This window comes from Hyla sarda, chromosome 5 (genome assembly GCF_029499605.1).
Source record: "Hyla sarda isolate aHylSar1 chromosome 5, aHylSar1.hap1, whole genome shotgun sequence".
In the NCBI taxonomy this organism is placed as follows: domain Eukaryota; kingdom Metazoa; phylum Chordata; class Amphibia; order Anura; family Hylidae; genus Hyla; species Hyla sarda.
The window spans coordinates 154220840-154236451 of NC_079193.1; the positions used below are offsets into that span (position 1 = coordinate 154220840).

At 40.5% G+C, this 15612-nt stretch overlaps 1 protein-coding gene across 5 annotated transcripts in view; it reads left to right on the forward strand.

The window, feature by feature from the left end:
* HECW1 (HECT, C2 and WW domain containing E3 ubiquitin protein ligase 1) overlaps window positions 1-15612 on the forward strand; it is a 341519-nt gene that overhangs the window by 309844 nt on the left and 16063 nt on the right. For all 5 annotated transcript variants that reach the window (XM_056520523.1, XM_056520524.1, XM_056520526.1 and 2 more), the window contains 4 exons: window positions 6235-6348; window positions 7189-7341; window positions 10586-10684; window positions 10961-11090. In XM_056520523.1, the coding sequence (XP_056376498.1) occupies window positions 6235-6348; window positions 7189-7341; window positions 10586-10684; window positions 10961-11090 (496 nt within the window). The remainder of the gene's footprint in view (window positions 1-6234; window positions 6349-7188; window positions 7342-10585; window positions 10685-10960; window positions 11091-15612) is intronic.

The following is a 15612-nucleotide window of genomic DNA, read 5'->3' on the forward strand; positions in this document are numbered from 1 at the left end:
CATACCGCCGCTTATACGGAAAAATAAAAAAGTCATCAAAATAAAGGGATTATAAACTTACTAATTTGGTTCAAATGTTTGTGATTTTTTTTAAGCGCAACAATAATAGAAAAGTATGTAACAATGGGTATCATTTTAATCGTATTGACCCTCATAATAAAGAACACACGTCATTTTTACCATAAATTTTACGGCGTGAAAACGAAACCTTCCAAAATTAGCAAAATTGCGTTTTTCGTTTTAATTTCCCCACAAAAATAGTGTTTTTTGGTTGCTCCATACATTTTATGATATAATGAGTGATGTCATTACAAAGGACAACTGGTCGCGCAAAAAACAAGTCCTCATACTAGTCTGTGGATGAAAATATAAAAGAGTTATGATTTTTAGAAGGTGAGGAGGAAAAAATGAAAACGTAAAAATTAAATTGTCTGAGTCCTTAAGGCCAAAATGGTCTGAGTCCTTAAGGGGTTAAAGGGGTACTCCGGTGGAAAAACTATTTTTTTTTTTTTTATTTAAATCAACTGGTGCCAGAAAGTTAAACATATTTGTAAATTACTTCTATTAAAAAATCTTAATCCTTCCTGTATTTATTAGCTGCTGAATACTAGAGAGGAAATTCTTTTCTTTTTGGAATGCTCTCTGAGGACATCACAAACACACTGCTCTCTGCTGACGTGATTATAATAATAAGTCTTTATTGTTGTCCTTAGTGAGATTTGAACCCAATGCCCCAGCACTGCAAGGCAGCAGTGCTAACCACTAAGCCACCATGCTGCCCTTAGCATACATCTGCTATGCACGGTTGCTAAAATGGACAGAGATGTCAGTGGAGAGCACTGTGCTCGTGATGCCATCAGTGTTCTAAAAATAAAGGAATTTCCTCTGTAGCATTCAGCAGCTAATAAGTACTGGAAGGATTAAGATTTTTTAATAGAAGTAATTTACAAATATGTTTAACTTTCTGGCACCAGTTGATTTAAAAATGAAAAAAATAATTTGTTTTTCCACCAGACTACCCCTTTAACCCCTTAAGGACACATGACGTACTGGAACGTCATGTGTCCACTCCCGATCTATAACGCGGGGCCACGGCGTGGCCCCGCGTCATAGCGGGTCGGGCCCGGCCTCTAACAACGGCCGGGACCCGTGGCTAATAGCGCGCGGCATTGATCGCTGTGCCGCGCGCTATTAACCCTTTAGACGCGGCGTTCAAAGTTGAACGCCGCGTCTAAAGTGAAACCGAAAGCATGCCGGCTAGCTCAGTGGGCTGTTCGGGATAGCCGCGGTGAAATCGTGGCATCCCGAACAGCTGACAGGACAGCGGGAGGGCCCCTACCTGCCTCCTCGCTGTCCGATCGCCGAATGACTGCTCAGTGCCTGAGATCCAGGCATGAGCAGTCATGCGGCAGAATCATCGATCACTGGTTTCTTATGAGAAACCAGTGATCAATGTAAAAGATCAGTGTGTGCAGTGTTATAGGTCCCTATGGGACCTATAACACTGCAAAAAAAAAGTGCAAAAAAAAAGTGAATAAACATCATTTAACCCCTTCCCTATTAAAAGTTTGAATCACCCCCCTTTTCCCAGAAAAGAAAAAACACAGTGTAAATAAAAATAAACATAAATGGTATCGCCGCGTGCGGAAATGTCCGAATTATAAAAATATATCGTTAATTAAACCGCACGGTCAATGGCGTGCGCGCAAAAAAATTCCAAAGTCCAAAATAGTGCATTTTTGGTCACTTTTTATATCATGAAAAAATGAATAAAAAGCGATCAATAAGTCCTATCAATGCAAAAATGGTACCGTTAAAAACTTCAGATCACGGCGCAAAAAATGAGCCCTCATACCGCCCCATACACGGAAAAATAAAAAAGTTATAGGGGTCAGAAGATGACAATTTTAAACGTATTAATTTTCCTGCATGTAGTTATGATTTTTTCCAGAAGTCCGACAAAATCAAACCTATATAAGTAGGGTATCATTTTAATCGTATGGACCTACAGAATACATATCAGGTGTCATTTTTACCGAAAAATGTACTACGTAGAAACGGAAGCCCCCAAAAGTTACAAAACAGCGTTTTTTTTAAATTTTGTCGCACAATGATTTTTTTTCCCGCTTCACCATAGATTTTTGGGCAAAATGACTGACGTCATTACAAAGTAGAATTGGTGGCGCAAAAAATAAGCCATCATATGGATTTTTAGGTGTAAATTTGAAAGAGTTATGATTTTTTAAAGGCAAGGAGCAAAAAACGAAAATGCAAAAACGGAAAAACCTCCGGTCCTTAAGGGGTTAAAGCTTTCTTTACTGAACTAGGCAATAGCCTCTTAGTAATCTTCTCCAGACACGGATGGCAGGATCCTTAAACATTGCATTTTTGCTGGCAGCCAGTTCCCTGCATGTCCCCTGAACCTTGCTGTCTCTATCTTTGCAGACTCCAGTACATACATGTCTAAGATACAGTCATGGCCATAAATGTTAGCACCTCTGAAATGTTTCAAGAAAATGAAGTATTTCTCACAGAAAAGGATTGCAGTAACACATGTTTGGCTGTACACATGTTTATTCCCTTTGTGTGTATTGGAAATAAACCAAAAATGCGAGAAAAAAGCAAATTGGACATAATGTCACACCAAACTCCAAAAATGGGCTGGACAAAATGATTGGCACCCATAACTTAATATTTGGTTGCACACCCTTTGGAAAAAATAACAGAAATCAGTCGCTTCCTGTAACCATCAATAAGCTTCTTACACCTCTCAGCCGGAATGTTAGACCACTCTTCCTTTGCAAACTGCTCCAGGTCTCTTTTATTGGATGGGATCCTTTTCCCAACAGCAATTTTAAGATCTCTCCACAGGTGTTCAATGGGATTTAGATCTGGACTCATTGCTGTCCACTTCAGAACTCTCCAGCGCTTTATTGCCATCAATTTCTGGGTGTTTTTTGACATATGTTTGGGGGTCATTGTCCTGCTGGAAGACCCAAGATCTCGGACGCAAACCCAGCTTTCTGACACTGGGCTGTACAGTGTGACCCAAAATCTGTTGGTAATCCTCCAGATTTCATGATGCCTTGCACACATTCAAGGCACCCAGTGCCAGAGGCAGCAAAACAACCCCAAAACATCATTGAACCTCCACCATATTTCACTGTAGGTACTGTGTTCTTTTCTTTGTAGGCCTCATTCCATTTTCAGTAAACAGTAGCATGATGTGCTTTACCATAAAGCTCTATCTTGGTCTCATCTGCCCACAAGATGTTTTACCAGAAGGATTTTGGCTTACTCAAGTTCATTTTGGCAAAATGTAGTCATGATTTTTATGTCTCTGTGTCAGCAGTGGGGTCCTCCTGGGTCTCCTGCCATAGCGTTTAATTTCATTTAAATGTTGACGGATAGTTCACGCTGACACTGATGCTCCCTGAGCCTGCAGGACAGCTTGAATATCTTTGGAACTTGTTTGGGGCTGCTTATCCACCATCTGGACTATCCTGCGTTGACACCTTTCATAAATTTTTCTCTTCCGTCCACGCCCAGGGAGATTAGCTACATTGCCATGGGTTGCAAACTTCTTGATAATATTGCGCACTGTGGACAAAGGCAAATCTAGATCTCTGGAGATGGACTTGTAACCTTGAGATTGTTGATATTTTTCCACAATTTTGGTTCTCAAGTCCTCAGACAGTTCTCTACTCCTCTCTCTGTTGTCCATGCTTAGTGTGGCACGCAAAGACTAAGTGAACTTTTTATCTGCTTTCAGGTGTGATTTTTATATTGGCCACACCTGTTACTTGCCCCAGGTGAGTTTAAAGGAGCATCACATGCTTGAAAAAATCTTATTTTTCCACAATTTTGAAAGGGTGCCAATAATTTTGTCCAGACCATTTTTGGAGTTTGGTGTGACATTATGTCCAATTAGCTTTTTTTTCCTCCCTTTTTTGGTTTAGTTCCAATACACACAAAGGGAATAAACATGTGTATAGCAAAACATGTGTTACTGCAATCCTTTTCTGTGAGAAATACTTTATTTTCTAGAAAAAGTTCAGGGGTGCCAACATTTACGACCATGACTGTATATAGGGCAGAAGAAGCCATACAGGCAACCACAGTCTCTCCCTACATCCCCCAGGCTGTTTGTTATGCACAGTTTGTTGGCAGCAGCGCACACACAACCCTGAAGAGGGACATAAAGCGTATCCACCCTCCTAGACCCATAACCCCAGGCACTATGAAAACCTACCCAAATATGTAAAGACGACCCAAAATGTAAAACGCATCCAAGAAAGGTCTGTAATGTAGCACAGGATACAGTAACTCATTCCAGCATAGGCCGGTCACTCCTAATAAAGTCAGATATGCAATAAAACTTCAAGTCAACCAAACACCTTACATATTCACAATTGTAGAAAGCAATACATTAAAACAAATAACGTCTTCTATCAGAATCATACTTGCTCAAAGCCACTGAAATAGCTGAAGGCACACAGATTAATTTTCAATACAATTTTTAGCGTACATATTGATATAACATCTTTGCAAATGTATTGCTGTGGATTGATTTTGAGTAAATGTAGTATAATAAAATATTTATCTCATCCAGAACTATATAAAAATTTCAGAATCCTACTTTTTCTGGCAAGCTTACATTACTTATTATTTCCTATTTCTTCTTTCCTATTTCTTTCTCTGGTGATTGATATTTTGATTTGTGTATTTTTTGTGTATTTTTACACTAGGACTTATACAGTACTTGTAGTAGCATAGCAACCACCAAAATGTGATATGGGTTTTGGATCACAATATGTAGACTGTATTTTAGGCTTAAATGGGTACTATCAGGTCCAAAAACTTTTTATATGTTGTTACTGATGAAAATTAAAGACCTTTTGTAATATCATTGTTTTAAAAAATTTAATTTTTTAATAAAGAAAACAGCTCCTGAAAATCCCACCAATAGGGGTCCCTATACCTACTGGGACACTAACCAGTCCTGTAGCAGCATCAGTTTGTCCATGAGTCACGGACAAGAGATGACTCATGGACAAGGCTTCATGAGCAGACACACCAATCACCTCCCACCACCACAAGGGAGGGACACACCCCCTTCCCCTGAGAGGATTTCTAACCCTGTGAGCTAATGAAAAGAGGTATTTATATAATAAATATAGGTGATAGAGGCATAAAAACAAGATGTGCACGGTTAGGATTAGTAATTTTTTTTTTTTTTTTTTTTTGTGGGATCTGACAGGTATGCTTTCAAAGCCTTTTTCATAGACTTACTATCGACTGAATGAACGTTTGTAGGAACTATATACTGTACATTAACTCATGTAAAAGCAGTCATCTAACAAACAAGAAAACCTTTTTTGGTTGGGTGAGCATTTTGTTTATGCAGGACTAAAAATTATCATTAGTCGGCCACACTGAGTAAAGGGTGAAGGTTAAAGTCTGCACGAATGATCCAGCAATTATTTGTGGGACCTGGCCTAAGGACAACTGAGATGTATAAAGGCTCCATAAACGAGCACATATTTATTAGCTTTCCACTTGTAACAGGCGCAGGTCTGCCTGTCTAATAGCACCTTTAGTCAGGGCTCAGATAATAACTAAATATTTATAACCAAATTGATGTGATATGATATGATAGTAAGTAAATATAAATGCCACTTAAAAATGACAGAATTTGGATCAGTGTTTTGTAAGCCTAGCGTGAAACTTGCAACAATAATTATAACAAAATGTTTTGCTTCTGTCAATGTTCTAGGCTCCCTCCTAATTTTGGCTTTGAAATACTAATACAAAATATGGACTTAAAGCCTGCCAAATAAAAGTGGCATAAGATGCTTAACTGATTTTTTTTCCTGTTGCTAGTGTGCTCAGGACTTTGGTGCATTTCAATATGCAATATAAGTGCAATAAAGTAAACTTTAATAGGTGCATTCATCCAAAGTAATTTCCTGCACAACTACATGTTTAACATTTCAGAACAGACCTTTAGATTCATACATGGGTTCCTGGAAATAGACGTATCTTCTGGTCTAAGAACATAGCTTCCATTTCTATTCTTCTTGTACTCTTGTGGGTTATTAGTATTATTTTTCATCTAATATTCATGAGCTTTTGAAGTTATTTGAACAGATTTTTGTATTAATATCCTGATGTTTTGCAGGTCATTGTTGTACAATTCGAAAAGTGTTTGATTGTTCTTTGCACTTTGTATAGGCTTATTATACGTCGGGATCATCTTTTAGAAGGCACATTTAACCAAGTTATGGCATACTCACGCAAAGAGCTTCAAAGAAACAAACTATACATCACATTTGTAGGGGAAGAAGGGTAAGTGCAGAACACCTTTAAAGAGACAGTATGTAAAGCATAATGTATAGTATAAAGTGCATAATTTAAAATATGACTACAGTATATACTCGAGTATAAGCCGACCTGAATATAAGCCAAGGCTCCTAATTTCACCCCGAAAACCTATTGACTCGAGTATAACCCTGTCATCAGCCAGACCCCCCCAGTCCGGATCGGGGAAGAGGGCCTTCCAGTGAAGATGGACAGCCCGGACCGGCTCACCCTCCTCACCGGAATGCGGACGGTCCCTGCAGCGTAGATGGGAAAGATGGATGGCCTGACACTCTCCCCCCCCCCATTAGTATGCCGGAAGCTTTTTTCTGTTTTTTTTTTTGTGTTCACTCGAGTATAAGCCAAGGGGGGCGTCTTCAGCACAAAAAATTCAGCACATTTTCAGTGCTGAAAAACTCGGCTTATACCCAAGTATGTACTGTAATTAAATGTTAAATTTTTATTTGCCTTGTTACTTATTGTATTTGTAAATCGAACATTATAGTTTTGCTTTCATATGAGTGTGCTAACATAGTGGAAGAATAGAGAAAATATAGTAAAAATTTTATATCATATTCAGTCATAGACTATTTACTGTGTGCATCCTTAGCACGGTTTCTTTGGAGCAGCACGGTTTCTTTGGAGCAGCACGGTTGCAAAAACCTAATAATGCTGCCAAATTAATCAGGCTAACCAAGGAAAGTTACTATATTGTAATACGAAGAGGAAAAGTATGTTAGATTCCATACCAGAAAGTATCAGGATTGCACCACTGAAACTAGTTATGGGCCATTTGAAGAGAAAAGAATACTATTTCTTTTATTTCAGATTAGACTACAGTGGACCATCAAGAGAGTTTTTCTTCCTTCTTTCTCAAGAGCTCTTCAATCCATATTACGGCCTATTTGAGTATTCAGCAAATGACACATATACAGTGCAGATTAGCCCAATGTCTGCATTTGTTGAAAACCATCTTGAATGGTGAGTATTTTCTTCAAACCTATTATTACTCTACTTATGGCAAATCTGTGATTTATTGTCGGACAATCTGACAGTAAAAGGTCCTGATAGGTGCTGATCTATCTGTTAGAAGTGTCTATTAAACATATCTTTGAAACAGTTGTTCAACAATAAGGTATAAAATGTACGTTAGGTATTACATTTAGTCTGTTAATTCTTATTAACAGACCTATACCTAAAATATAGCTTTTATTGGTATGCATTAAAAGCCACCAGAATATTAGGGAAGTGAACCCCAGCCAACATAAAAACTTATTAAATTGATACAAAAACACATATGGGTTATAACCACATAAAAGTCAGCAATGCCAATTATTCACAAAAAATGATGATCGCCGACCAAAATTCACCCACAGAGCCGAGCCCCACTAATCAAAATGGATTAGAGATAAAGATAATGGGGGAGATTTATCAAAACCTGTGCAGAGGAAGAGTGGTGCAGTTGCCCATGGCAACCAATCAGATCGCTTCTTTCATTTTTCACAGGTCTCTTTAAAAATGAAAGAAGCGATCTGATTGGTTGCCATGGGCAACTGCACCACTCTTCCTCTGCACAGTATTTGATAAATCTCCCCCAATCATCCACACATCATCTAGCCTGAGAGTGTCACAAAGGTACAGGTGGATCACCAACGTGGCGTTCCATCCCAGGCATACTGTACCCGGTGTACTGCCACTGCAGGACCGTAGGATAGGAATCGGACATCCAGGCGGCATGTAACTTTAATTCCCATGCAATAACGTGATGAACTGCACCGCTTATGTTGGCAACTGCGGGAATGAACCTATCATCTTGCATGTGGTATTGTCTGTAATGGCTGATTACTAACCCACATATTTAACATACTGTATATTTTTGTTGTGGACATTGTTGGTGGCATACTGCTCACGGAATATTATCATTTATATCAATCTGCATTTGGTTCCCTGAGGAAGTCCCGGTGTGCAGTTACCGACACCTAGGGACAGAAACGTACGTTGGGAACGGTATGAGGTGATCCACCTGTACCTTTGTGACACTCTCAGGCTATATGATGTGTGGATATTATCTTTATCTCTAATCCATTTTGATTAGTGGGGCTCACCTCTGTGGGTGAATTTTGGTCGGTGATCATAATTTTTTGTGAATAATTGGCATTGCTGACTTTTATGTGGTTATAACCCACATGTTATGTTGACTGGGGTACACTTCTCTAATATTCTGGTGGCTTTTAATGCATACCAATAAAAGCTACATTTTAGGCACTTCCCCTTTATATTTATAATTTGAATTTGCTGGGAACAGATTTTCGATTTAGGTTAGCATAGGACCTGTATTAACCTATGTCTCTTGATTAACATACCTATATGATAGCAGATTCACCTCTGCCTGTGTACAAGAGGATCTTGGCTGTGGGACTGAGCTAAAGAGCATGTGCGACCACCTGCACTGGAAACATTAGGTGGACATTCTGGAAAGGAATCAATAGAATAGTGTGTGTGTGTGTGGGGGGCATAGCAAACCACAGTAATATCTAGACAAAGGAGCATTTTTTGAAGTGTTTCCTATTGAAAACTTACATTTTGACTGATTTAGCAGATAATGATTAGGATGTGGTAATACTTTTGGAGGACACTTCAGATTATACACTGTTATAACATATTATTTAGGCTGAACAAAGACATTTTGATTCTCTATAACTGGATCCATGTTCTTATGATAGGTGATCAGATACTTATCACCTACATCTATCACTTGAGCATGGTATTCAATTGTTTGTACAAAAATTATGAATGGCATTAAAGAGCATTGTTTTTGTAATGCATTAAGTTTAGTCCTTTCTTAGTCAATGGCACCCTTGGCATCCACTTATCTACTTACCACTTTTCTCAGTCCTCCAATAAGGCCTCGTGCTCAGAGTAGTTATGTATGTACAGCCTGCTAGGCTGGGGATTGCATTACAGATCCAGAATAGAATACCATAGGTACTCCTCATGACCCGGTTTGATACTTACACAGCCCAACTCCTAGCCATATTACAGAGGTGTAAATGCAGACATTCACCATAGAAGTTGCACAGTTGCATTTATCTTCTACATCTGGCATTGTGTTATTCCAGTTTATCTTGCACTTCTGAGAGAGTCTTTCTGGAGAATGTAATTTAATTTTAATATTATTTCTTTTAATATTGAAATTTCCCCAATAATTGGTTGTATACAACTTATGCATAGTATTTAAATGCAATGAAACAAAAAATGTTATAGCATCTCTATAACTGCACAATGTCAGCAATTGTGTGTTACTTATGATTAAAAACATTCCTACACGCCAGTATTTTTGCTGGCAGGACACGTGACTTTAATTTCCAACCATGCAGACTAAGAAACAGCTGTGGGACAAACACAATCCAGCCAGTGTTCCCTGAAACAGCCACTCACCATAGATCTTCTGTTCCCTGTATTGCTCTGTTCACCTGACATTCTTATGCTCAATAATTTAACCAGTGTGTCCATTTATGATCATTTGTCAAAGCAAACATATGAGATTGAGTGCCCCAAAGCTCATATGTCATCATTACCTGGTATGGCAGCCTCTACTGTACACGGTTTATACGCTAGAGGTCAAGAGAACTGCCTGACTGCTGGCACCCTGACCCTAAAGTCATAAATCTTTCTCTTTTAACATATGGAAAGCCGGATCGGCTCATTAATTCACAAAAGCACATAATTAGCACTTTATGTACCTTCTAAGACTTTCCAGAAGGATTGGCGACTGTTCAGACATGTCATCAAAATAAGGGGCCATTTTATTGTACTTTACGGGTAGTATAGTGCATACAGTGTGCTTCTGTAGAAGCAGCGGTAAGTTTCATTTCTTAACCCCCTAGAGAAAAAACTAATTTATGAAACAAATGTATTAATTGACAGGCAGTTCTTGGCAAATTGGCGCAGTTTACTCCAATCTATTTTAGTTTAATACTGCCATATGAAACACTATCCTATCTGCCCCAATATGTCCATCAGCCCAGCCAGATTCTCACCCACAGGAAGTTTACTGTGTGTATAGAATTTCTTCCCCATCTCACATATACCCTCAGCTCAGTATTTTTCATTTTGTGGATCATTTTCTTGTATATTTTTTATTATAATCCTCTTGTACATCTTACTTGTATGATCAACTATGGAAGATGAATATCCATTTACAAAGAAATTTGCTTTTGTCCAGGTTCCGATTCAGTGGTCGAATCCTTGGCCTTGCCCTCATCCACCAGTATCTTCTGGATGCCTTTTTTACACGGCCATTCTATAAGGCTCTTTTAAGACTGTGAGTACAGACAGGCACTAGATGTAGTCTAGAAATACTTTATAATTCTGTGTATTTCATTGTATTGCCAGATACTTGCTTATTACACTATTCCTGAATTTCTTTTAAGTGAATGCAAAGTAAAAAGTTACTATAGGAATAACATGAACACTTCACAGTTAACTATGCTTATAGTTCAGATCTCCATTCTTGTGTTATGCAAGACAGGTTCTTTACAATAATAAATGGTCTTATCATGTTAATATGAAATGAAGCTTTTTAATTATGTTTTTCTAGCCCCTGTGATCTCAGTGATCTGGAATACTTAGATGAAGAATTCCACCAAAGTTTACAGTGGATGAAGGACAACGACATCACAGACATTTTGGATCTAACATTCACAGTAAATGAGGAAGTGTTTGGTCAGGTTCGTTCAAACTAAGGTTTACTTTTGTATGCATAATAGCTACATACAATTTTTGACAGCTGACAAGAACATCACCATGTTATTCGTACAATGTATTGTTAAAGGGGTACTCGGGTGGAAAACAATTTTTTTTTCTAATCAACTGGTGCCAGAAAGTTAAACAGATTTGTAAATTACTACTTTTTAAAAATCTTAATCCTTCCAGTACTTATCAGCTGCTGTATGCTCCAGAAAAAGCTGTGTAGTTCTTTTCTGTCTGACTATAGTGCTCTCTGCTGCCATCTCTGTCCATGTCAGGAACTGTCCAGAGCAGGAGAGGTTTGCTATGGGGATTTGCTTCTGCTCTGGACAGTTCCTGACATGGACAGAGATGTCAGCAGAGAGCACTGTGGTCAGACAGAAAAGAACTACACAACTTCCTCTGGAGTATACAGCGGCTGATAAGTACTGGAAGGGTTAAGATTTTTAAATAGAAATAATTTACAAATCTGTTTAACTTTTTGGCACCAGTTGATAAAAAAAAAAATATTTTCCACAGGAGTACCCCGTTAACCCCTTAAGGACCCAGCCATTTTACACCTTAGGACCCGGCCATTTTTTGCACATCTGACCACTGTCACTTTAAACATTAATAACTCTGGAATGCTTTTAGTTATCATTCTGATTCCGAGATTGTTTTTTCGTGACATATTCTACTTTAACTTAGTGGTAAAATTTTTTGGTAACTTGCATCCTTTCTTGGTGAAAAATCCCAAAATTTGATGAAAAATTTGAAAATTTTGCATTTTTCTAACTTTGAAGCTCTCTGCTTGTAATGAAAATGGATATTCCAAATATTATTTTATTTTATTCACATATACAATATGTCTACTTTATGTTTGCATCATAAAATTGACGAGTTTTTACTTTTGGAAGACATCAGAGGGCTTCAAAGTTCAGCAGCAATTTTCCAATTTTTCACAAAATTTCCAAAATCACAATTTTTCAGGACCAGTTCAGGTTTGAAGTGGATTTGAAGGGTCTTCATATTAGAAATACCCCACAAATGACCCCATTTATAAAAACTGCACCCCCCAAAATATTCAAAATGACATTCAGTCAGCATTTTAACCCTTTAGGTGTTTCACAGGAATAGCAGCAAAGTGAAGGAGAAAATTCACAATTTCCATTTTTTACACTCGCATGTTCTTGTAGACCCAATTTTTGAATTTTTACAAGGGGTAAAAGGAGAAAATGTATACTTCTATTTGTAGCCCAATTTCTCTCGACTAAGCACATACCTCATATGTCTATGTAAAGTGTTCGGCGGGCGCAGTAGAGGGCTCAGAAGGGAAGGAGCAACAAGGGGATTTTGGAGCGTACGTTTTTCTGAAATGGTTTTTGGGGGGCATGTCCCATATAGGAAGCCCCTATGGTGCCAGGACAGCAAAAAATACCCACATGGCATACCATTTTGGAAACTAGACCCCTTGAGGAACGTAACAAGGAATAAAGTGAGCCTTAATACCCCACAGGTGTTTCACGACTTTTGCATATGTAAAAAAAAATTTAAAAAAATTTCAATAAAATGTGTGCTTCCCCCCCAAATTTCACATTTTTGCAAGGGCTAATAGCAGAAATTACCCCCCAAAATTTGTAACCCCATCTCTTCTGAGTATGGAGGTACCCCATAAGTTGACATGAAGTGCACTATGGGCGAACTACAATGCTCAGAAGAGAAGGAGTCATATTTGGCTTTTTGAGAGCAAATTTTGCTCGGGGGCATGTCGCATTTAGGAAGCCCCTATGGTGCCAGGACAACAAAAAATACCCACATGCCATACCCACATTGGAAACTAGACCCCTGAGGAACGTAACAAGGGGTACAGTGAGCATTTACCCCCCACTGGTGTCTGTCAGATCTTTGGAACAGTGGGCTGTACAAAATTTTAAATTTGCGCAGCCCACTGTTCCAAAGATCTGTCAGACACCAGTGGGGTGTAAATTCTCACTGCACCCCTCATTACATTCCGTGAGGGGTGTAGTTTCCGGAAATGAGGTCACATGTGGGTTTTGTTTTTTTGCGTTTGTCAAAACCGCTGTAACATTCAGCCACCCCTGTGAAAATCACCTCAAATGTACATGGTGCACTCTCCCTTCTGGGCCTTGTTGTGCGCCCCCAGAGCACTTTGCTCCCACATATGGGGTATCTCCGTAGTCGGGAGAAGTTGCATTACAAATTTTGGGGGGGGCTTTTTTCCCTTTTACCTCTTGTCAAAATGAAAAGTATAGGGCAACACCAGCATGTTAGTGTAAAATTTTTTATTTTTTTACACTAACATGCTGGTGTAGACCCCAATTTCACCTTTTCATAAGGGGTGAAAGGAGAAAAAGCCCCCCAAAATTTGTAAGGATTTCTCCCGAGTACGGCGATACCCCATATGTGACCCTAAACTGTTGCCTTGAAATACGACAGGGCTCCGAAGTGAGAGCTCCATGCGCATTTGAGGCCTGAATTAGGGATTTGCATTGGGGTGGACATAGGGGTATTCTACGCCAGTGATTCCCAAACAGGGTGCCTCCAGCTGTTGCAAAACTCCCAGCATGCTTGGACAGTCAACGGCTGTCCGGCAATACTGGGAGTTGTTGTTTTGCAACAGCTGGAGGCTCCATTTTGAAAACAGTGGCGTACCAGAACGTTTTTCATTTTTATTGGGGAGGGGAGGGGGGCTGTGTAGGGGTATGTGTATATGTAGTGTTTTTTACTTTTTATTTTATTTTGTGTTAGTGTAGTGTAGTGTTTTTAGGGTACAGTCACACGGGCAGGGGGGGTTACAGCGATTTTCCCGCTGCGAGTTTGAGCTGCCGCGCAAAATTTGCTGCATCGCAAACTTGCAGCCTGATACTCACTGTAAGCCCCCTGCCCATGTGAATGTATCCTGTACATTCACAGGGGGGGGACCTCCAGCTGTTGCAAAACTACAACTCCAGCATGCACAGTCTATCAGTGCATGCTGGTAGTTATAGTTTTGCAACAGCTGGAGGCACACGGGTTGGAAAACACTGAGTTAGGAAACAGACAATGTTTCCCAACCAGTGTGCCTCCTGTTGTTGCAAAAACCACAACTCCCAAACATTCTCAGGCATGCTGGGAGTAGTAGTTCGGCAACATCTTTAGAGCCAGATGTTGCCGAACTACAACTCCCAGCATGCTTGGAGTTGTAGTTTGCAACATCTGGAGGACTACAGTTTGCAGACCACTAATACAGTGGTTCCCAATCTGTGCCCTTCCAGATGTTGCAAAACTACAACTCCCAGTATGCCAAAACTGTCCAGGCATGCTGGAGTTGTAGTTCTGCAACATCTGAAGGGCCAGATGTTACAGAACTACAACTCCCAGCATGCCTGGACAGTAAGTCATGCTGAGAATGTGTAGTTTTGCAACATCTGGAAGGGCACAGTGGTCTCCAAACTGTGGACCTCCAGATGTTGCAAAACTGCAACTCCCAGCATGCCCAGATGCCAAGGGCTGTCTGGGCATGCTGGGAGTTGTAGTATATAGGGTCCCCAATACAGCAATGCATGTCGCTTTAACGGCGACGTGCATTGCTGTAAAGGGCCCGACCGCGGCTGAAGATCTACTCACCTGTCGCCGCCGCCGCCATCTTCCCCGCCGGGATCCGGGTCTTCAGGGACGAGGTAAGTACCCGGGGCCGGTCCCCAGCACTCCCCCGCCCCCCGCCGCATCCTCCGGTCTTCCTCCCGTCCTCTCCGGACTTCAAGGGGCCGGGCAGGACGGGAGGAAGTAACCGCCCCCCCCCCCCTGCGATTGGTCGGTTAACTAACCGACAGATCGCAGGGGATCGGAGGAGGTGGCAGGCTTGCCACCTCGCTCCTATGCTTTAGCATGGTCCTGGCTGTCTGTGACAGCCGGGATCATGCGAAATTACCGGGCGGTCGGGTCCCAGAGACCCGATCAGCCCGGTATCGCCGCAGATCGCAAGGGCGATTTCCCCTTGCGATTTGCGGCGATCCGCCGACATGGGGGGCATACATGGCCCCCCCTCGGCGTTTGCCCTGGATCCCTGCTGAAGGATTTCAGCAGGGATCCGCTTCCGATCTCCGCCGCTCACCCGGCGGAGACCAGGAAAAGACATGACGTATGCATACGTCATGGGTCCTTAAGACCCAGGGTGTGATGGCGTATGCATACGTCATGGGTCCTGAAGAGGTTAAGGTAATGCTGTGTGCAAGGAACATGTCCTTTAGGGTTCGCATTATGATCCTGTGTGCCATCTTGTTGTCTCTGTGAAGCACATTATTCCCCCCCTAGAACCAATGCCTCTAGCTGAGAATGCCTGAGTAATAAACCATGCAGACACATGCCACCATTTTATTCCTTACACATTCATGTGGAGTCTACATGAAGAAACTGCTGTGTGTCCAAGTTCAAAGTACAATTAATAAAAATGGGCCAGTAGAATTTTATAGCATAGTGTTAAAGAGGTACTACCGTGGAAAACTTTTTTTTTCTAATCAACTG